This window comes from Athene cunicularia (genome assembly GCF_003259725.1).
Source record: "Athene cunicularia isolate RWA chromosome 1 unlocalized genomic scaffold, athCun1 chr1_part1, whole genome shotgun sequence".
NCBI classification, from domain to species: domain Eukaryota; kingdom Metazoa; phylum Chordata; class Aves; order Strigiformes; family Strigidae; genus Athene; species Athene cunicularia.
Genome location: NW_020799091.1, coordinates 120,591,907 through 120,616,335, shown reverse-complemented (window position 1 = coordinate 120,616,335; position 24,429 = coordinate 120,591,907). Strand labels below are relative to the sequence as shown.

Below are 24,429 nucleotides of genomic sequence, written 5' to 3'. Positions count from 1 at the left end.
TTTTTTTTTTTTTTTTTTTTAATAATGTATTTAACTGATTTTTTTTTTTTTTTTTTATAGCCTATCATATACAACCTTACAGTTCAATTTCCAGGACCATCTTCCAGAGACATCTTAGGTGAAACATATTAACATTGGAAAGCTGGCTAATGTTATTTCAGATATGTCTTTCTTGAGTAACAGGCATAAGGTGCCACTGTGTTGGTCTCATGGCTCCTCAGCCCTGTGAGAATTTGTGGTTTTCACTATAACAGAGTGGAAACAGAAGGGCAGTGATGTGTCTAGATGAATGTATGATCTCAGAGCCTGAAGCCTGAACGCAATCCTGAAATGTGTGTGACATGGCCACATAAGAAAACTGATCCTCTGTAGAGCAGCTCCAGGACACCTCTAGCTCCTTGGAAGCCCAGCAATCTGGGATCTATACGGGACTGTTGGCAGGAATTTCTGTAGATGGTTTACTAAGACCTTCTCTGGCTTTTCATCATAGTATGCTTTTTAAAAGGGGATGATCACTGTCTTCCAGCTGGAGGAAGGATTGAAATTGATTAAAGAGCCATAGAATTCCCATGTTCATTGAACACAACATGCAGGTTCATGGCTTCTGAAACAAAATTCTCCTTTAGAAGAGTCATATTCTTGAACACTTGTAAATAACATCTGAAACGGCAAGGCCATTCAGGGGACACTCCTTGTCCTCAAAGGGCAGAAAGTTAATGTCAAAGCTTATGTTTTCCTCTTGAAATGGAACAGCTCCTTCTTTTGGCTGTGCCATTGTTAGAGTTCAGCAATGAAGAGGAAAATGAAGGTTAAAGAGGAGCCATTCGTCTTGTCAGCACTGTAGCTGCACAAGAATTGAAAAGTGTAAGGCACTCCAAAACAACTTACTTACTAGCAAGGAATAAATATATTTAACAGCTAGAGCAGGAAACCATGAACTCTACCACTGTCTTTGATATTTTAAAGACTCTTTTTTTTTGTCTGTTTGATATCTGAAGGCAAGGCATACCCACAGTTCCCAATTACTTCTCTAAGAGCCAGGCTATACAATACTAATACAGCCACTGGTGTGACTTGAGCTTCTTATTGGTAAAAAATAAGATTAATGAAAATTATTTCTGAAGTCAATCATTAAAAGAGTGCTAGGAACCACTGTAGATTAGTACAAAACATTCTTCTCAGTGCTAAATGAGTAACTGTGTTTTCTATTAATCTTTAACATACTAATTCTTCACCATGAAAAATAAACAAGGTTACTAGTTTCAGGCTAAAATAATAACAACAGTAATCCTGTTAAAGATTTAATGCCTTTTTTCAATACATTTCTTACCCTGGGCAAGATTTATAGGATTATAGCAAAGTATATTGGAAAAATGTGCGAATGGGTGGGACAATGCAAACCAGTCAGAAGATGAACCATCCCACATCATCTCTACACCAGCTACAAACCTCACCATGAAAATACCTTTTTCTGTCAGGTTTTCCTGCTCTCCCCCATACATGCCAAACCACTTACATGCCTTCTCACAATCTTTTCTTTCACAGTCTTCAACACAGAATCACCTGCTTTCTTCCCTCTTGACAATGCCACTAGTGCTCCAAGTCTCTTTTGCCCAAACATTATATGGGAGGTACTAACCTGAAGTGGATTTGCAAAGCCAAACCACAATTCCTCTGTTTTCTGTATTAATTCTTCCAAACAGACCATATGTATTGAAAATGCTACCACTTACTAAAGGCTTCACATTACTATTTTCTCCCCTACAAGTCCGTCTCCAAACTTAACACCTATGTGCATATCCGGGTTTAGTAAACAATCCCACTAAACGCACCCTGCTAGCCCCTACACAGATCCTCTGCCTCCTTGGGGTTCATTTGGCACCAAATTACTCAGTGCCAACGTCCCACAATCAGTATAACACGGGTCTTTTCACAGCTGCTTTGCAAGCTTTGCTTCTAGGGCCTTCCCTCATGTACCCTCTCAGGCACCACAAGCACCACAGTTTGGTCCCAGAAGCCTTAGATCACCCCCAGCAGCAGCAACAACTTTGTGTCAGCACCTGGCAATTCCCAAGCTTCTCACTGCTCCCCTAACACAGTTTTTAATTTGCCAAGAGGTCAATGCCAGAAGCACTTACAGGGCCCTCATGCAGGTTACTGTGGATAGCTCTTCCCGAATGGGTCTTGCCCTTGGGCTTGACTCCTTGGGAGGTCAGACTGCTATGGGCAGGCAAACCCTCACCAACTAAGGCAAAAAGTGTGTCTCACTTGTTTCATGACTCCTTTCAGGAATAAACCATACATTGCCACACATGGCTCACAAATGCTACTGGGTTTGTAAATAAATTACCTGTCTGTAGGGCCCTGGTAGGTGGTTCAGAGTTGATATGCATTAGAGAGTTAAACGCTTAATATTTTCAGTTAAGCACTCGATAATAAAGTTATACACCAAGCTACCACAAAGGCTGAGGAAAACACTGTCCTGTGCTGGGCAGACCACTTTGAGAACACTCTTAATGGCTGAGTTAAATGACCTCTTTCCCCTCCATGAGGAGAAAACCACATACTGAGTATCTCCATGCATTAAACGCTAGAGTATCTCTCAGCGCAGATACATTCTGTTCAACCTACCCTCAGGATTCCAAAGATGGAGATAACAGAGAAAGGATGGGTCACGCCACAGAGCCCTGCTATATGGGCAACCAATTTCCTTCTGAAGCATACAGAGCAATCCAGATGACCTTGAAATGCGTGGGCCTAAGGGAACAGTTTCATAAATGAGTACAGCAAACATCAAAGAGGACTGAATTAGACAGACAGACCACACAGACCCAAGCGGACTTGAACACTGGTGTCATAGCATTACTTATCATTTTTCTCTCCAAGAACAAAAGGAGTCAGCAAGCATCTGTCTATGTAACAAGACTAACTTCGGAGCAGCTCAAATCCCCAAATCATTTACTTTTGGTAATTGCATATATTTGCTTTTCGAATATTTCTTCACAGAGGAGCCTAAGGAGGATGAAGGGTAATGTGGAGAAGTTAGTAGAGAAGGAGGGGTAGATGACAGCACGCAGAAAGAAAAGAGGGAAACTAAATGAAGGCTCCCGACTGCATCCATTTCCTTTCAGAGTAACATTCCCTGCTTCTGCAAAAGGTCTCTGAGACCTCTCTTCACAGTAACTCAGGAGCTTGTCATCAGATTTACTTTTCAACTGAAAGGCTCATCACAAGTTCAAAGAATTGACTCCCAGTTCTGTCTCTGAGTAGAGCTGAAAGCTGCTTTTTAAAACCTTGTGTTTTGCAGAGTCTTGTCTGCCCAGAACATAATGCTGGTCAAGATTACAGAACATTTTCCTTGCTGAATGCCAAACAGATGTTATAAAACACATTTTTGTTTTCCATTTATTTGGAACATAGATAAACACACAACTTAGTGTTTTCTCATAATAAAAGCCCAAAAAAGCCCCAAAACCTGGAGTTGACAGGGTAATGCAAAATGAAATCCTGATGCATAGTTGGTCTTCGTGTCACATTTTTAAAGCCTGCTATGATCCAGGAGTCTTCAAAGATGCACTATCAGACACTCAGGATCCAAATTAGTAAACTAAATATGGGGGCTCTCTTCTGGCACACCATTAAACTTTCTTACCCTTCATAATAGGGTGTCTACATTCTGCCAGTTGGGAATGGTACCTACCAGGTGCTAACTCACAAGCTGCATCTTTGAGGTATCTGCTGAGACTGTGCTAGTTGATCTGGGCTAAAACTGCTCAAATAATTTACACTTCTAGGTAATCGAGTTACAGTGCCCAGAAACAGTCTTTGGTTTTGTTTAATTTACTAGCATAGACATAGCCCAAATTTCTCTTGGCCTCTAGCTATGGATGCAGAAATACTTTCAAGTTCCCAGGTTCATATCCACGGCTTCACTGATGGGAGGGCAATGCAAAAAAAGTCCTCCTCAAGGCCTTGATTTCTGTGTTAAGAAAATAGATAACAGACCAGGTAGCAAAGGTCAGGCTTTGTGAAGTATAATCTAACTCTCATTACAGCTCCAGGCATGGAGTACAGGGCTCCAAGAGCAGCTTTTTGCAAACTGGAGGGCTTTTAACAAGTTGGCTATACAGAAGGACCAGCTTATGCTCAGGTTAAGGTTCCAACTGAACGATGTTTTTCTTTCATTTTCAAAAGCTGAAAATTACCTGGAATTAAGTCACATCTGCTTTACAAAGATGATGTAAACAGCATTAGAATAGGGTAAACAAAGTGATCAAAAATATATTTAAAATACACAGAGTGGTGGCAATTTCAGAGGATTTTTTTGTTATAGGAAGTGGCTCTAGGAGAAAGCAGCTGATATTCCAGAGTCCCTCAGTTTTCAGGTAAACTTTCTGTTTCTGAGTACTCCAAGAGTTGCTGGTTTGGGCTCCAAATACCCACTCATTTTAAAACTTAAAACCATCTCAATAATTATATTCCTAGTGAATAAAATATTTAAGCTTGTACTCAAACCCCACTGATTTAATAAAATATAAACAAGCACATGAGTGCTTGGCTGGGATGTGCTAGGATCACCTTCAAGCATCATTCAAGTACTGCTGTTGGGCTGAATTAAGTCAGAAAAATGGTTGTCAGGATTTCTGTAAAGGCATCTTAACACTCTTAGTCTCAATAGGAGTTGAGACATTAATATCCATGGGGACAGCATCTCCCTTACAGGGAACATGATTATTCCCTGTGCTGTTTCAGAATGAAGCTGACATAACTCCACCAGCAACTCCCACGTAAAATGGTGTAACACAAGGAGAGACCAAGCGCCAGATTTCCATTCCTGACCTCTAACATAATGTTGACAAAGTACTGGTTAAGGTCCCAGCCCCTTCCTGCATCTGTTCATTATCTGTAAAACCAAGTGCAGTATTACTTGCCTATTTCCCAGGGAAGCAGTAATCATAATTTGATTAATAAGTGCAGAAGCACTTTGAGCTTCTTAGATAAGATACACTGCACAAATATTATCCAGGCCCATATTTTTACATTATAAACTAGGCAGAAAGTGGAAACAACAAAGAGGAATGGATTAATTATTACATTCATTTAATAAAATTTGTAAATGGATAAAGGCTTATACTTATTTGACTTGGCAACATTTACAGCACTCTACAGCAGCAAACCAAACATACTCACAAGAGGCCAGAGCAAATTCCTGCAATAAGGACATTAGTAGGGAAGCTTCACATTCTTGTTCAGGATACTTTTATCCCAGAGCTGCAGATGTATATACATATAATACTCTAACTTGCTCTTAACAGTTCTAAACTTACTGAAATTTATTCACATTGCTACATTAATTAGTTGTGTAGAAGAGTCTCATAGGTGAGACTGCATCTTGTGGTGCTGTTAAGAAACAAGAATTTTTAAAAAGCAGGGAAAATCTACTATTTGAGCTACACTCAGAAAACTGAACTTTCCTGTAAGATGGTAAATTATATTATCTTCTTTTTCCTTAATATAAAGGTTAACAACAGAATATCCAGGACACTACGGAGAAGATATGGACATGATGATGTACACTTATGACCACTACATCCGTGGGGCAACCACAACTTTCTCTGCTGTGGACAGGTTTGCTTTACATCTGTTTCACTAGAATTATTTTTTTTTTTTAAAAAAGGGTCTTCCTTTTCTATTTCCCCCAAACAGTGCATGGCTACACATCATTTGCTGTGGTACCCTGCATCAGGCTAGTACTTTGGAGGACCAAAGTTGACAGTGCATGTGGCTAACTGTCCAGTGTGGCATATCTTCATGCACAAGGGGATCATTTGCCACGTTCACCTGAGTAGTGAAAAATACAGCAATGGTAGGTTTAGCTAAATCTGAGCTCCACAAAGTCTAACAGATCTTCAGTATTGTTTCTCACCTACACTCCGGTTGAGGCATCTTTCATCTAACTCAGTAAAAAAAATCAGCCTGAACACCCTGTCCTTTCAAGGGATGAGGGACTTATTTTGGCCACTTTTCTTTGCAGAGAAGCAGGGAATCTGCCAGCATGCAAAGATGAGACCATACAACCTGCCATATGCATGCTGTAAACTGCCCAATCCATTGCAACACTTTAACAGATTTGGGACTACACCAGGAGTTAAGGCAATGCAGTGCACTGTACGTTGATCCCTAAATGGGTTAACCGCATTTTCTTGATCAGTCCTGGTCATTACTTGACATTTGCGGATCCTCTTGAGAGAGGTCCTATGGCTAGTGAAGTTGTTGTCATGCAAATAGATTCATAATTGCTCAGTTGAAAAGAAGCATCTCTCCCTCTTTACTATGCAGAACAGCAAAGTTTTAAAATTTGGATTTAACAAATCCCACGGTGCTGTCTGCCTGGGACTACGAAGATACTAACAGAGCCGGTTTAAGGACAGCATGAGCAGTCACTGAAACCCTACTGTGAGAGAGGGATCTTGATTTTTAACTCTCGAGCTGACCTCTAATATATCGACTGTGAGCTATTTCTCTGCTGATGTTTTTTATCAGACACCTCAGCCCAGTATATGAAAGCATTTATTACCAAACACAGCACATGGCAAGGTGTGCTGCACTGGCCTACTGCTACCAAGACTGGCTACAGGAGAAGGGGGGAGAGAAGAGAGAAGTGGGAGTTTAAACACAGCCACATTTCAAGCTGTTTTCAATAACACTCAAAGGAGCCAAGATGCTTTTGTCACTGTGATGTTCTCAGCTTGCTGGAGTTCACTAGGGATCCCTCAGCCAAAAGATTACCTAAAATAAGAAGCCTTTTTCAGAAATGATAACACATTGTCAGACTGCTGCAGGTCTGTAACTGTAATTACCTGGCTAAAATTCATTAGCCTGTTTATTATCAAATGGAAGCCATGTCTGCAAATTATTCTACAAAAATTCTACAAGAGGAGGGGTAATTTTCACAGTTAATTGACTCAAAGGTATCTCCTTATCCCTTTAGTTAAAGAATTTACAAGGTTGCAAGGGAGATCCCTGTTCTGTTTTTTTTCTCTTAAATATTCCCCAGTGCTATTCTTAATCCTTGTTCCTCATGGCCATGGCAGAGAGTAGGCGAGATAATGCAGACAGTGCACTCCGCTGCAGCTGGATGCTAGCCTCCACTGGATTTGGACCAGGGTAAAGTCAGAAATCAGAAGGACGTGCCCAGAAAACAGAGCAGCTGAGGAAACCAATGCCTCTGAGCAGATTTCTGTCTGTGACTGCTGAAGGCTTAACATGGCCTTCAGAACGGGGTGGCAGTGGGGGGGACTGGCCAGGAGCGGAGGCAGCATCACAGGGATGTACATGGGGAGTACAGGTCCTTATGGATTATGGAAACACAGTACCTGGAGAGGGAAGAAGCCACCAACACCTTCGTCCTACCATTGCTGTGACGGCAGAGATGAACCTGCGATAGTAGCAGGTGAAAACTATAGAGAAAATATTTCATGAACTGCAATCTAGGAGACTTTTCTGTGCCAGTGAACTTCCCGGCCCCTAGTTTCCAGAATGACTAAAATCAACTCATGTTGTCCAGTGTATGAACTGAAAAAAATTCTAGCTACATCAGTTCATAACTCAGATTCACGCTGAATTCGCCTGAGTGGTATACTCACAAAAGTTGGCAAAGTTTGTCATCCTAAATGGTTCTTTGCAGCTGGTTGAGGCAAAATAGGAGCACAAAAAGCTATTCTGAGACTCGCCTGCCAGGACCATGCACATATGTAGCCTGTCTGTGTAAGCATGATGGTTATTTTGAGACTGCTTTTCATTTTCAAGCACATTAAATTTGTGCCCATACTGCTTAGCCCATGATGGTCAATGTTCTTGAGCTAAGGTGTCTAATCTGCCTCTTGAAAGAGGCACAAAAAAAGCCTCTGAAGGTATTTCAGTTTAAGTTTCCCTAATCACTTCAAACAGGTATTTATAGATTTTTTTGAATAAACTTGCAGAAATCACATCCTCCCATCCTACTCCCTAAGACACTGCATCACTGAGGTCACTGCTAATACACAGATATTTGACAGAGCATGTGATGCCTCTGGAAAAAGCTGTAGAAAGTTTAGAAAGGTGGTATCCCCACCTCCTCTTCTGTAATTACTCTCTGTGAGTTTCCATGCCTTTGTATCAGGAATGAATGAAGGAGTTGCTGTTCATCATCAGAGTTTTTAAGTGCTCATGAGTGGAGAACACACTTTAGAAGTGGTTAATATTTACATTTCTTCAGTCCCATTTTAAATGGGTCAAAAGGAGAAAACAGTTGTCTATAACCAAGACAAAAGCAGGTGGAAAGAATTAGCAGTGGCCTGAAGGATCTCTAGGAGCACATTTGGGAGCGCAGTGGTAACACTGATGTAGACAGGACAACCTATGGACATAAGTGAGGGAACATTTGCAGGGAAAGGCAGTATCTTTTGTTAGACAGACTGGTACAGTCAGGTTTCAGAGAAGGATATGGGGTATGTGAAACAGACTGTAAACAACTGAAACTGCTCACACAAACATGCACATTGTAAACCCTTGGCAAAAGAGCTTCCAAAATTTAAAAAAACTCAACAAAATAGCCTCAAAATATTTAGCTTCAGCTTGAGCTCTGAAACATATTAAGTGATGATGGCATGGCTCCCTCGTGGAGCCTTGTTAGGGGACCATGGTCTGACCATGAGCCCAGAAAGCACCACTGGAGCATTCACAGCCCAACCTGCAGCACGTGGCTCAGACAGGGAGGTGGGATCACCAGACGTGCTTGTAGGTGTCACAGCTTGCCCTTCACTTGTAGTATAAAAACAGCACAAAGCAGACTGTCATATGATCATTTCTTTAACAAAACTGTTCTCAGCTCCATTTATTTGGGTGATCTGAATATCCAGTAATTTTTTAACTGCTCTGACAACATCACTGAAAGACAGATCAGCACCCAGATACCCCAGCAGTCAGTACATTTGCAATGCCCAGGCAAGCTGGATATCTACCAAGCTCAGCTGAGCTAAATCATAGGGTATTTTAGGTCCCTAATAAGTTTCATATGACCAAAGAAAGAGGATTTTCTCAAACTCAATATGAATAGGAATTCATAGAATTTTTAAACAATTGGAAACAGATTATTTGGCAATATTTGGAAATAAAAGATATTTTCCCTATAGCATCAAAAATTCAAATCTGAGAGTACATGACAGAGGGAGAGTGAAAGTGACAACTCAATACTGATGCCCCAAGCCAAGTAAAATGCATTAAATTAGCCGGGGCTAGGGGGTGGGCACCGCGCGCAGACAGGACAACAACACGGGACACCTACAAATTGGCGTTAAGGATTTGCAAAGACGAGCTCATATATATTCTAGAGGATGCCACATAGGGGAATTCCTGACAGGATCTGCACCCCTCCTGGAAAACTTGTAGAGGATCTACAAATTGAAGCAGGCTAACTACTGAATTAAACACACAGCACCAACGGTGAAAAGTAATTTCCCACATCCTGAGAAGCTGGATGTATATACTTCAAACACAAGTAATGCAAAGAAAGACAAATTAAGACATTAAATGCGTAACTGTATTAGCCATCAACCACATACACATATGGTAAAGTGTCTGCAAGTTCAATCTTAAATTACAGCTTCAGAAATAATTAATATTTTAAATGATGTTATTAATTCACATAACTAAAACATATTTTTAAAAACTTGACTTTTAACTTTACAATATCCTGTTTTAGAAAATGACTTGACCTCAGCTTTTGAGATAAAAGTCTCTCTGACAACAGGTGCTAGTTTAGCAGACCTTAATTTTGACCCATATAATCCTGTTAATCCACATATGAGTCATCTTTTTTTTCCAGTCTCTCTGGGTAGCTTAGTGACCAAAAGAGTAATAACTGTCTTGGAAGAGCATGCACATAGTCCAAATGAGGACTTCCTAAAATAAACCTAAAAATGAATCTGTCATTTCATTAACCTTTGGTAACAGTTTTGTGAGGCAATTACAATTAAAAACCATCTAGAAAAGACCTAAAGCAAACCAAAAATAAACACTATATAACTAAATACAGACTTGCTGATGAGTACGAAACAGACCCAGTTCCAAATGACACTCAGCATAAACTGGTGAAGTAGCATAGTAAATTTCCAATTAAAAAACCTCAGTTAATGAAGGCTGAAATGAGATGCTTTAAACCTACACAGAGTTTAAGAGTCATCTTAAACTTATTCCAGGATAGAGTCACCCCATCAGTGAAACCATGTACATGCAATTAATACCAAAATCTGGGCTCAGCACATCCCTGAGAGGCAGCAGGTTCTATACCACCTTCCTCAGTGTTTGGAAACAGCCACCAGAAAACTAGGACTGTGCAGGGGTCTTGTAAAGCAAGCTCCTACTGAATCACTCCAGCAGTATTACCTGTCCCTTGCCTCCAGTCTAGATCACTATTATTAAAATCCAAACTTTCAGAAACCTCTCGGAGTACTATCCACTACCAATTTAAACGATGGCTGCCATCTGCAAGGACTGTACCTTAGATCTAAACTCCTGACAGCCAGTACAAAGCAGCCTAAATCGAACATTTGATCCACAGCAGGACAGTATTTGAACTCATGCCTTTCTGTCGAGGGAAAATTTAATGCACGATAAGCTGAGGTGGAAATTTGCAGCCTGTATTGGACACTAAATCACTGGCCTCCACTGTTGAATCCTGCTGCTCCAGCCATACTTCCTACTAACAATTGTTAGTAGATATCCTACCACTCTCCTGAGAGAGAATACAGACATCCAATTGCTCACAAACCAGGAAGAGCATAAACTCTCCTTACACTCATAAACATTACTCTGCCTCACATGTGACTTGTGGAGATCAAGGATGAGAAGTGAATTTAATTTCTCTCACTATTGATTCCTTCACATCTTCAATAAAGGGCACCAGCTAGAAGATCTAGTAGTGGAAAGAAAAAAAAAAAAAAAAAAAAAAAAAAGAATTAATTTTGCTGTGTGGATAACTCCTCACTTAGAAATGGCTTGAAAATCACCCATGTATTTTACTTTGTACACATTCCCGAGCCATATATCACATGACAATAGCTTTTCACAGAACCATCCTTTACCTCTTGGTTACTGATTTAAAGTTGATTTAGGACTGATCACCATAAAGAGTCATTGTCTTCTGAAGGATACTCAGAGACCTAATTATTCAGAGCACTGATTTTCCTACCTTGTAAGGGAGTGTGAAGGAATTACAACTATCAGATATATTTAATCTCCTTCCAGCCCATAAAACCACAAAGCACTCAGAAAAAAGTCAGCTAAATGGCAGACAGACATTTTTGTTGCCACAATACCTGGTGTAAAGTTATTGTTACCTGTATAGTCTTATCCTCTGTAGGTCTGGCTCACTAATATCTCTCTCTTGTCTCTCTTTCATGCAGGGATCGTCAGTGGAAATTCATTGTCTGCAGGATGACAGAGTATGACTGCCCATTTCAAAATGTTTAAAAAGATTGAGTGTACCCCACTTGGAAAGCTTGGGGATAGACAGAGTGGGAAGAGGGTCAGTGATTATGGGAGAAGGGCAATTAGGCTCATAAAGTACCAAGGCTCATCAGCTGTCTGCTGAATATATAATTCTTTCCCTCTGGAGTTAATAAATAAATTGTCAGCCCATGTGCTTGCATCAGTGATTTTGAAGGGTTCCTTCAAGCTGCACTGGCAGTTGTATCCCCCAACTAAAATTGCTTATGACACACATGTTTATGATACACAAGTCTATGGCATATGCACAGTTACATTTTTATATACACATATAGCCATTCTGAACACGTACAACTTTCTTTCACATAGCAACTTTGTATACATTGCTTCCCAGCACAGTCACTCCCAGTGAGGTGGAGACACACTATAACCTTTCCAACATCCACCAGCCTTTCCTGTCTTCTACTTTGTACTTGGAACCAGCCCAGTGATGACTACCAGCTTCTCAGTGTGCTCTGAGCAGCTGAAAGTGTCCTGAAAGCGGCATCAGGACGTCTCTGCAGTACTGCAGAGACTGTTACAGCCCTCAGAGTAACTCCACTGCAACAAAGGTCTGCCTGCACAGGGGAATTCCAGGTGTTTACAACACCAGAAGACATCAATACCTGATTAAAATGACAGTAGATCCATCAATAAAAACAGAAGCCTAACCCAGCTTTCCTGAGAGTCTCTTTCGTTTTGTCTAAAAAGTTTCTGATGATATAACTAGCAGGAGCTCTACTCTGGGCAAGCCCTAGGAGTGGGTCAGGCCACTCGCACTCTCAGTAAAAACGTGCACTGCGCTTGTCAGGACTCTACTTTTCAGGTGGATTGGATTTCTGCTATGAGTGCCTGTACAACATCCATCCGCCCTAGGTAATGTATTCCTGGCTTAGAAGAGATAAATGAAGCTAATGACTTAGGTGACCTCAGTTCCTCCAACTTGCAGATTTCATTCCGTGTAAAGGATAAACTTGACCACGTTTCAAGACTGCACAGCAGTTGTGCAGCTGTAATCCAGCAGGAAAGACTACTGGTCTCTTCCAGAAAGATCTGAGGTAGGATTTTTGCTCTTGAACAAGCCAGAATTTAGGACTCGGTTTGTTAGCTGATGAAGTCAATGGTAAATTTAGCAGTGGTTTTGGTGGTGCTGGCTCAAGGGCCATGATGACCCCAGGTACCAATTTAAGGTTGTAAAGCTTCATAAGAAACAGTGGTGTCAGCCAACCAGTTTCAACACTCCAAGCATTTTTAACATATTTACTAGCATACCCTCAAGCATGAACATTAAAACTACACTTGTCCATTAAAAGAAAAAGAGGTTTTGCTCTGCTGTAGCCTTGTTCTTTCTTTATTTTATTCACACCAGGTTATTAATGTGCACACAAAGAAACCCTCTGTCCTTCTCAGAGACCATGATGGTGACTAGGGAGTTTCTGTGAGAGCCAGTTACTGACACATGTAAGTGAGAGAGGGAAAGAGAAATCAGGAGGCCTAGGGAAGCTGGAGAAGCCTGTTAGCTGACACTGCTAGACAGGCAAAGGAAGCCAAGTGAGCTCCAAACAGGAGCACCAGAGGAGAAAGCACTCAACGCAGAAGTTGGTGGAAAAGGTTAGGCACTATAATTAGGCATAGAAGGATCATCTCTGGGAACACTTGCTCTAGATGGACACCCATCTCCCACAAAACTTTATCGTGACTACTTAGGATGCTCTCAATTCTGTGTGCACACTACAGGCCCATGAAGGTCTCCGAGGGTACAGTGCAAGATCAGCTTAAGCTGATTTAGATCCACAGCACCATGGAAAGGAGCAGTTCTGCTCTCTTGTCCACTGGAGCTGCAGTGTCTTATTGTCCCATATACCACCTTTCTCCCTCATCCCTGTCCCAGTCACTTCCTTCCACCCATGCTCTATTCCCAGCTCCACCCTAGCAGTGCATCTGTGTAGGATACATTTCACAGGACTCCTCTTCAGAAAGTTAAGTAATTCTCAGATGAGGAAAGACGTGGGTGGGAAACAGAATGTATCTTGGGGGAAGGCAGAAATGGGATGTGGACCAAAAAAAAAAAAACACCAAAAAGCAGAACTGAGGCAGAGAAAGAGTGATTCCTGTGAAGTCCTAGGACAGATAGTTAGCAAGGCTAGGAACTGAACTTAGCTTTTATTTAAATTTCTATCTAAGTTGCAGCATCCACTTCTAATGTTTAGGTAATTTTTGCGTGTGGGAAGACATTGCTCCAAAGCTGATAAGGTTCCAGCCCAAATTCCTCTGCACAGAGCAAGGCGATGACGAGCCTGCCTTGCAAAAGTTCACTGGCTTCAAAAGCTGATCAAGGCTGCTTTTACTTCCGTAAAGCCATTCTGGAAAAGAGCCTTTCAACCTGCTTAGGACACCTCACCAGACCCGAATCCCCTTTCACTCCTGTTAACACAATCCAGATGCCATTGCAGGGAAACAGAGTTGTGCCTATTCAGACCAAGTGGCACTGAGGGCAGATGCCCAGTACTGGGAGCTCACAGCACTTCTTCCTCCTCATGTGTTCCATGGCACAGAAGCACCCCACCTACATTGCACTATACAGAGTAAAAGTCACCCCTAATCTGAGAGCCAACACAGAGCCTATGCATTACTGAAGTGCCATATAGGCCTAACATTTTAAATAAACCATTAATTTTTAATAAAGAGAACATCAGAGAAGAAAGTCTTATTTATTTAATAAATAACAACAGTCCGGACTGAATTCAAATCTGAGAGAAAAGCACTCTTTCGTAAATGCTGAGCATTGCCCCAGTCATGTTATGAGGGCTGCAGATAGCATACTGTCAGCATTGTCAGCGATTTTTTTAGATAAACTAGGGCAGGATAATCTTTGCATTCATAAAGGGAAATGCAGCAAACAAACAAACAAACAAATAAAGATAACTTTTTGAGCTTTTCTACCTCTGAATAAAAAAGGTGAAGAAGAAAAAGTGGGGTGGGCTGGCTGGGGAAGAGAAATACCAAGACTGAATTCTTTTGTGGGTTCCCTTGGTGAAGGCTGGTGCTAAGGCAAACCCACATCCTCCATTTGATCCACTCCACTTGAAGAGAGGTTTGAGTAAGAGAACAGCATAAGTAATTGAAGAAAACAGACAATTCTATCAACCCCAAACAGTCAAAGAGGAGGACTTGACTGCTCTTCCTCCCAAATCGCAAATTAAAAAACATGTTACTTTTGTAGGGAAAAAAAAAAAAAAAAAAAGGAGCGCTCTATTTTTTTCACATATTCTGATTTCTCAGTTTGCAGAGTATATAAACACTTCCAAGATTTTTCAATATTTTTCACTTTCAGTATTTTCAAGCACTTCAAAAAGTATTTTTCAATTACTTCTCAACAATGCTAAGCCTAGAAATGTGGTTTTTAAGTGAAAGCTGAGATTCTTGCTTAATCACTTGACAACAAGAGCTGGGATTAGTTTTACAGGACCATCAAATACTATGAGACTAACGATAAATATATCAGACTTAGAAGCACAGCACTGATTAAAAAAAGAAATAGCAAGCCCATAACCATGTTGAAATAATGCATATTTCCTGTAAAATCAGGAGAGACCTTCTACCCTCTTCCAGTCCAGTGTTCAGGATTTTGTAATATGAGATAAACCTGGCAGAGAGTTATGGCATCACCTAAGCAGAGAGATGCCAACACAGCTGAAGGGAAACCAGTCTGTGGATGAAGCAGAGGACCTGGCAGAAGACCAGATGGCTCTTTGGAAAACTTGCTTAGACTTCACCCTTGACTCACAGCCATTGAATCCTTTTCTGGTTTAAAACTTTATTTCAAACCTATGTTTATCTCACCAGCAACATGTTACTGTACTGGCCTGCATCTTTAAGGCCACAGTACTGTTTACAAGCAGAGAGTATGAACATCACTGGTAGTGGCACTTTGTGCCAGAGCTGTTGGCGTGAACCGTAGGCAGGAGGAGTTCTGCTAATAACACATTATCAAACATAAAACACTGCTTGTGCCTAGATTGACATTTCAAGACCCAGCAGTTACACAGAGGACTGCTACCTTATTCCTCACTATTTCAGGGTACTGGTATGGTGTAGCTGAAGCTCTGCACAGTAATCTGGAGCTACGCATTGAGAAGTTTAGAAAAGGCAGCAGCAGTGCCCACATGCTGGAAATGAAAGACATGCACAAGTGCCTGTGGGTCTGAGCTAGCAGGCTTGGCTCTGCCTTTCTGAGCACCATACCTGAACAGCATTGATTTCAGTCTCATCCACTGAAATCAATGGGCCTGCTTGTAAACTTTGGCCAAAATCAATGGAGTTCAGTCTTAAGCAAGAGTCAGGCATCTAAATACTTTCTAGGATCTTAGCTTAGCTGATGCATCTCTACAAGGAAGACTGGAAAAAGTGGACCTTGAGTTAGAGGGAATCAATCACGGAGCATGCCAAATACATGGGAACAGACAAGGCACTGCATGTTCTGTTTGTATTTTCTCAGACATAAAAATCTAACTGACTTAACCTCGTGAACACCAGGATATACTCTGCCTTCAAATTATTTAAGAATAATAAATAGAAGTTTTGCTGTAGGAATACATCCTAGATTCCCTACCTGTATATCAACTTCAAAACAACCATTAGCTCACTGACTCCAATAAGACCTTTTTCCTTGTGCTCTCTTACACCCCATATTTACAAGTCATTAGCATTACAGCCATGTCAACGGGCTAAATAAATGATAAAAAAATAAATGATAAAAAAAGCACAGCTACATTTTTGCAGGAAGTGAGCTCTAGTTTACATGCAGGAGAAAATTCTCTAGGTCTTGCCTGAAACAGACAAGTCACTTCATTGCAGAACCTGGTCCTAAAAAGATCAGCCCAAGCTGTGGAGCACACAGATGACTGAAGTGCACAACAAAAGATGGTTCTGTCTGAGAGAAAATTGAGGGAAATGACAAGAACTGAAGTGAAAACAGTGAAAGAAAGACATGAAGCCACCTGAAGAATATGCCATTATGTAATTTCTTAAAATAAATACATGCTCCTCTATCTTAGGAGATGAGATGACTAGGATAATTTAATACCAGCAAAATTTCAAGAATTTGGAGAGAGCTTCCCAAATAACTTTGCAAAGAAAAAAGCCAGCACAGTATATCAAATATCGTCCTTGAAAAGCAGAGGATTTGCCAAGTGAAGCAGAACCAACTGATAATGTTGATATAATTCTTTTAATCTGTGTTGGGAGCTCTTAACCCTTCACCAAAGAAAACAGAGAGAACAGAAGGAATAAGCTAACAATGAAGTGTGAGTAGAAGAAGGAGGTGTGATCACAGATGAAGAAAAAGGCAAGAAAAGCCAAAATCAAATAAATTCTCAACAAACTAAAGAAAATGGGCCTTTGGCACAACATCTGGTCCCAGAACTGAACTTCTAGCCATGTGAGGCTGCATACAAGGTTTTGCTTCAGCTATCAGAAACACACTGCTCAAGTTTGAAGTTACTAAAGACTGGCTTGGATTCAGACTCATCTTAAAGTGAACAAGCTTTGACTTGGAAATGGATATAATTAATCAGCAAAAACACTGCCATAATTACACAGTGCTTGCATCTTCCACTGAAATCTAAGATGCCACGGCTATATCCACGGGTGAATATGATTCCCAGCCACTGGTTTCTATCTAGTCAAGCTCAAGGGTTTTTGTCCTCCTCAATCCTTACTTCTGTCTTCATTTGGAAAGCAGGGAACACAGCCTTGTAAAGCATCCAAGCTGGCCTTCTGCTGGTTTCACCTTGGAAGCCCAAGGGAACTATAACCTGGGAGGCAAGCAACTAGCTCATCCTCTGTCATTTTCATGGTCAAGCTCCTCTTCCTCTAGTTTCATGTGATTTTGCACTGAAGCGGTCTGTTCCCATGCTCTCACTCTTTCTCTCCTGCGTTCATGTTAGTCTTACAGCCACCGAAAGATTCTGGGGCAACAATCTTCTCTCCCTGCCTTGCCTGTCAAGTCACATACAAACTAACTGCATGTGGCACCATAAAAATTATAAAACAGGATATCATAATGTAATTTCAGATACACATCCCCACTGCACAAAACCTCTGGTAGAAGATAATGGTAGAAGCCTCTCCACTGTTTTTTATTAAGTTTTGCCCTGCAGAATTAATAGATCCAACTCACATGGAGAAAGCTCCTTTCCGAGTCCTAAGCTGGCACCATGCAGGGAAGCAGGTTTTAATAAGTTGTAAAGCAGTACTGCTATAATAAATAAACACTGATCGTGATCTTACAAGGGAAGTCCCTTTATTCCTTTATCTTGATTTTACCTATTCAGAGTAAATTTAGCACTGATGGAAAATCTGAGGTGACCTTGGCCTCTTACTCACGTAACAGACAGAGCACTTTTCTGCTACATCTTTCTGACCTCCCCTGGATGGACCTCTTTGGGGTCCAGCAGAGTAGCTGAGCATCTGTGGCTTACTCACCAACTGCTGAGGCAAGGAACAGAGCGTGTAAGTAATGCCAGTTGATGCTGCTCCTCTGCTAGAAACTCATTTGTGACTGTAAGCTTAATTCAAGATCAGCAATCAAATAGTTATAAAATTGTAACAGGCTTGCACTTGTACAGTTCACAAGCTGGTCTGTAGCATGAAGAAGATTTTTCCAAGGATTGCATTTGCTGAATGTCCTGCACTGGGTTGGGAAAAGTCTCCTACTCCAATTTCTTTAACTACAGTCCAGGGAGAGCACTAGATGAGAACGGACTGATGGGAGCATCCTCCTCTACCACTTAGAAATGCTCAATCTGAACCTTTTTAGCAGCACAACCTGCAGCTTGTTCTTCTGCTGGTTCAACATCAGTTGCTTTCCAGATGCCCCTTTGTGACATCTGTCTTTGCTGCAGGTGGGAACTATGGCATACACATCACAGACTCTGTACTTCACACTGCAGCACAGCAAACACTGAATTCACAGGCAAATTACCTGAACTACGATTTTCAGTTACTCTCTGCATTATTTAACAAAGCAGACAGGGCTTTGAGTAATGAAATGCTGTTTAGCAGATACAGTAAATACACAGATCACCATGGCATTAATCTGAAATGGTGACAGAGAGCATTGGTGCTACATGCCCACTTCATACAGATACAGCACATTTGCAGGATTACTAGCAAGAAATGTATGTCATGACTTGAGGTCACTATTTTCCTCTGTTAAGCTGAATTTTTCACCTGGTCCTTGGGTTAGTACAGATGGGCTGGATTCCTCAGCCATAGTGAAACTTCTCCTGCTTGGTGCGAGCTGAGCACATGCCCACACTGCTCACACTGGGCCAAGGAATCTCACCACAACCATCTCCCTCCAGCCTCTGTGTTCTGCCCGAAGAGTGCTGCATGCCATGAGCCACTGCACAATGTAACTAGTTAGACCTGGCTCCTGTCAAGCCTTCTGAGATACCCCTTTCCCCCTCTTTCCCCTCATACCACAGTAACAATTGTAATGACTAAACAACAAAAATCATTAACATCAACAGTGAAAACACCATATGGAATTTCAGATATTTAAACACAATCCAGTGGGACCTCCATGTGTTGTTGAAAAACACTTACTACTTAGAGTATCAGCCATCGACACCCAGTGGATGGCTTAACAGGTTGGCAGAGATTTCTCAGACTTAGCTGAATCTAGTTGGAAGGGACCTACTATCAGAGGATACCAGGGAGAAGCACTCAGCATCTCCCTCTCCACTTCTCTTCAGGAAGCTGCAGCTGAGCGCTTCTCCCTGGTATCTTCTGGGATGCATGGGAATGGCTCAAAGCTGCAACAGAGTAGGTTTAGACATTAGGCAGCATTTCTTTACCAAGAGGATGGTCAGACACTGAAACAGGCTTCCTATAGAGGTGGTCCATGCCCCAAGCGTGTCAGTGCTTAAGAGGCATTTGGACAATGTCCTTAACAACATGCTTTAACTTTTGGTCAGCCCTGAAGTGGTCAGGCAGTTGGACTAGATGACTGTTGTAGGTCCCTTCCAACTGAAATAGTCTATTTTATTCTACTCTGCTCTATTCTTTTCTATTTTATTCTCCATCTCTGAATAGATTCAATTAAATCTGAGAAACCAACTAGACAAGCCCAAAGTCCTTAGTCACTCCTCAGAGGACATGCCTGCCAGCCCTTTCACCAGCTTTGTTGCCTTCCTCTGGATGCATTCAAGGACCTTCACACCCTTCTTAAATTGCGGGGTCCAGAACTGCACCCAGCACTCAAGGAGAGGCCACACCAATGCTAAATACAGCAGGATAATCACCACTTTTGATTGGCTGGTTATGTTTTAATGCACCCAGGATGCGGTTTGCCCTCTTGGCTGCCAGAGCACACTGCTGACTCATATTGAGCCTGCTGTCGAGCAGCACCCCCAACTACATCTAACACCTTCCCTTCATCCATTAGGCAGGTGACCTTACCATAGAAAGACATCAAATTAATTTAACAGCATATGTGTGCACTTGTTCTCCTGTGGATCTCATTACTTGAGTTAGACCTAAACAACTCTGATTCTGCAGATACATTCGCTCGTACCACAACACTCGAATTCTATATACGTATTCAATAAACCTAATAACATATTTCCATAATGTGCTCTATGAGTACCTACAAAGATAATGAGCTGTTGTTACATCTTTGTGAGCTGAAAGTTTACAGCAGCAATGAATTAACTCTCTTAATTGAGCAAAAAGAGAGAGCAAGTGACTAATATATATTATTCCCCTGCCTGCTCTATTAAAAAACTGACTCAGACTTCAGTCTGTTCCTTGGAGGACCAGGCCAAATAAGCAAAGAGGGTAATGATGCAGTGTGTGATGAGCAGAAGTAAAAAAAATCACAGTATAAATGCTTTTAGAGCCAAACACAGACTGAAAAGGATGGGCCATGGAAGACATGCCTCAATTCTCATGCTGGTTCTGAATTTGCCTTTGTCTCCATTTGTCACCAAGGGCCTTAAACATAGCAGAGAGCAGACTGCTGCATGGTGCTGATACACTAGAGCATCTTGAAATGAACTTGATAGAGCCGTCTAATTCCAGTTGGCCATAGCTTGGCATTAAATATCTTATCACACTTCTCCTGTTCAGCTAATTAAAAAGCTTAAAAAAGGGCTAGTGCTTCAGAGATAGCTGTCATCAAACAACAAACTATTTTCTACCATTGGGTCTTCCTCTCTGCTGAGACCTACTTCTTCCTATGCAAAGCCTAATGCTGTTTGACATTCTTCTAGAGGAGGAAGGTAAATTAGCCCACCATGGCCCATTCTGTCTTGAACAGATATTTTTTCCAGCTAATTTGCTTGTGTGTTGCTAGGTGGTACTCTGGGCAGTGTATGGCGCAGACAAAGGCCCAGCATTCTTCACTCCCAACCTGTAATGAGACACTATACTTTCCTGACTTCTGCATAGACAATGAAAAACCTGTTAGAAATTGAGTTTGATAGGGGATGGAGAAGGTTAAGAAGGTGATATCCACCTCATTATAAGCATCAGCTGGGTAGAATGGACAAGGACCCCATACCCCCTGCCAAGATCAGCCACAGATTTGAATGCCAGAGCCAGGCATGTGCCTAAAATAGCGTAAGCTCTGACAGGGAGAAGGAGAGAAGACATATATACCCTAAAACCATGTGCAGTCAACTTGACAGTAGGAAGAGAGCTAATGTTTTCTTTAAATGTTACACTGATGAAGTGTGAAAACTCCAATTAAAAACAAATTAAGAAGGAATATTCATCATGAGGCTTTACTAGTGAAGCATTCAATTGTCTGAAATCTTAAAAACAGAAGAGTGCTTGTGTGGGTACAGGATAATAAACCAGAAGATAATTCCAACAAAAATAATCACAACCACCTGTTCCTTAGGGGACTTTCAGGTTGAAAGTGCAGTGCAGAAAGTACCATCTTCCAGGCTTCACCTGGAACTTAACTGATCACCTTAACTGATTCCTTCTAAGTCCTTCAATTGAAGGAACAAATCCATTATTCTATTTAGAGGACCATGCTCCAACAAGCTGTTCAAGCTGCAATTTGTATCTTGAATGCTGTGCAAGACAAAAAGATGTCTGAGTCATGCCAGAGACTGCTGCACAGTGAAAAGAAAGAGGGGAAGGCATGGTTGTAAGAAAGAAACCTCTACAAAACAAGGGAGTCCTGAGGAACAAGCATCCACAGCAGGACCAAGATGCGATTAGTCCCATGAAAAACCCTCTTATAAATCACCACAAACAGGTCTATTGTGAATAGTGTCTATGGATAAAGTGCCCAGTAGTGAAAGTGTCAGCCAGGGACTTGAAAGGCTCAGGTCCAACTCTTCTGCTTGACCATCCCCTCTCCATGTAAGCACACTTGGGTTATGCTCTCACACTACATTGCAGAACAAGGCTAAAGATCACTTGGTAAGCTTTGAGTGGGATGATACTCTTAAAACCCCCCCACAGAGATGCTAACACACATTTTCAAAGCAAAACTTCCATTGTGCCCAGGGTGCTAATTAATCCAAGCACATAATTCAGCTAACGCAGCTTGCCTGATGCCAGGATAGCTCAGTTATCACAGAGACCGGGCTTTGTTTCATGTGACTTAGACATATGAAACATGCCCTGTGTCTCTTTGCATCTCATTCTCTCTTTCCATAAATCAGGGACAGCAATCATCACTGGCACTGTGCACAAATAAATGCAGTGACAACAGTGAGGCTTTAGGATACCCTGATGAGGAGAAGGCTGAGGGATATCTGTAAATATGACAAATCAGATGAATCACAGTGTGATAGTGCTGGCTCCAGGCTCTGGCATTTTGTGCTTGTCTAGAGTACTGATGCCAAGAGCTTCGTGCCCAGCTCCTCAGGGCTCTGCTGCCCCGCAGACCCTCCAGTGCTCACACAGCAGCATGGCAACTTCCCAGTCACCGCAGTCATCACAATGCACCAGACAGCACCAAGTTCCCCATTCAGGTGACCATTTCTAACGCATCAAATACTTCTTCTGGGAGTGGTGATGTGTAATAATTCATACAGCAGCAACCAACAACCTACTTTGCCTTTTACTTCTAGGCCAGCTCCCACACGTAGATGGTGTCAATGAGCCAGTCGGGAACTGGACTTGGCTGTCTACACCCGAGTAGAGATAAGGTACACCAGTGGTCTAGGCAGGCCTCATCTTCTCCAGCCATGCCAGTTAGCTATTTTCTGAGCTAGGGTCTTTCAAGACAGAGCTATGAAGCTACTCTCCTGTCCCTAAGTTTCTAGGGCTGCACTTGTAATCCATAGGGTACCAACTGTTAAAGTGCTGCAGGTAACACACATCGTACAAAGGACACTTTCTCCAGAGCCGTCACCACACCCCTCCACTGCTGCAAGGAGGGGAAAGGTTCTTAATGGCTGAAAGTGAGACTTGGATTAGAATGCTTTACAGACACCAATCTAAAGAGCAGCCAGGCATATTCCCCCCTGACTAGATCTACCAGTTTTATATTAGAATGTAAGACATATACTTTGTATTTAGGAAGAGTGCAAGCTGTGAGCCACTTGCATTACTGTGTTACCACCAACCCAAGTATAATTTAAATACTTTATTTTACACTCTTCACAGGGGGTAAGAATAGATTTCTCTAACTCAAACCCACTATAATAAACCATTGTTATTCTCCTTTATTCTTCTAATCTGTCTTACCTTGCACCTCTCATTCCAGGGAGTAAGAGTGGCTGAAGTTGGCATGTGCATGCTTTAAACAGTCAACAACATACTGATTTTACTCAGAAAGGGAAAACCAAGTCCCTCCATCAGGGAAGGATGCTACAGTATGCAGTTGCTTAATTACAGTTTCTCACTAGTGCTGATTTGGTGGATGAAAAACCGTTTCTTACAAACTTGTATACACTCCCACAAACTATGTGGCTCTTCGTATAGAGGAGAAAAGGTCTCCCAGGTGGGGAAGGCTATCAGGAAATAGCAAACCTCACAGGCATCTGTGTGTGTGTGGTTTGGCCCCGTTCAACACAAGGAGACTTCCACAGTTGTGATACTGGGCGAGGTTAACCACCCCTTAACCTCCTCCCAGATTAGGAGTTTTGCCTACTGCCTCTGCTCAACTCAGAATAACTTCTTGTGCAAGCCCACAACAGCATATACACTGTTACCATGCACCGAGCCTCCAAAGAAGAGAAAGTAACTTGATCAACTCACATGTTCAACTGTAAAAAGCAATTTCTTTTAACAAATATTGTTTCTCATGCAATGAAGGGGGGCTTCAGCAAAACAAGTAATGTAGGCCAGAGGACAAGGCAGCCTAATAGTTTCCTGCAAGTAGAAAATCTGAAGCAAATTCTTACTCTAAATCAGGCAGGGGAGGGACCTTGAGTTGGTTCAACCTACACCCTAGGAAAGCTTAACCACTGCTGTCTTGTGCACAGTCAGAACCAGACTAGCCCAGGGCATGCCTACACAACTGGGTCCTGAAGGTGAAAGATGCCTGAGAACCCTGTTGAGTTTTAAGGTTGGAGCCACCAAAAATTAAGCAGTTGGGTTTGTGCCCAGCAGCATAAATTAGTCAGGATTTTCCTGGAAGATTCATACACATACAGAAATTAGGTATATCTGACTAAAACAGCTGCTGGGTGGGGTTTGAAAGGAAGTGCTGAGGCACCTAACTTGCACTTACATGTCTTTATGGAACTGACTCTTTAAAAATATAGTGCAATTGTATGTGCATCTCCTGTGGTAGCCCATACAAAAGAGATCAGATTCTAGGCTCCAACCTCTTGCTACTGTTCATTTAAAGAATCTCACTCTGGAAAGTCCCAAGCCAGACATTGAAGGTCAAGGCTAGATGTAACTTGAAGATGTTGACATAAAGCT

General features: G+C 41.7%; 1 protein-coding gene across 1 annotated transcript in view; it reads left to right on the top strand.

Annotated features, from left to right (window-relative positions):
• DPT (dermatopontin) overlaps window positions 1-11,604 on the top strand; it is a 26,296-nt gene extending 14,692 nt beyond the window's left edge. Inside the window, exons 3-4 of the mRNA XM_026851311.1 lie at window positions 5,521-5,628; window positions 11,445-11,604. Coding sequence (XP_026707112.1) covers window positions 5,521-5,628; window positions 11,445-11,511 — 175 coding nt within the window. The 3' untranslated portion in view covers window positions 11,512-11,604. The remainder of the gene's footprint in view (window positions 1-5,520; window positions 5,629-11,444) is intronic.
• Window positions 11,605-24,429: the final 12,825 nt, after the last annotated feature.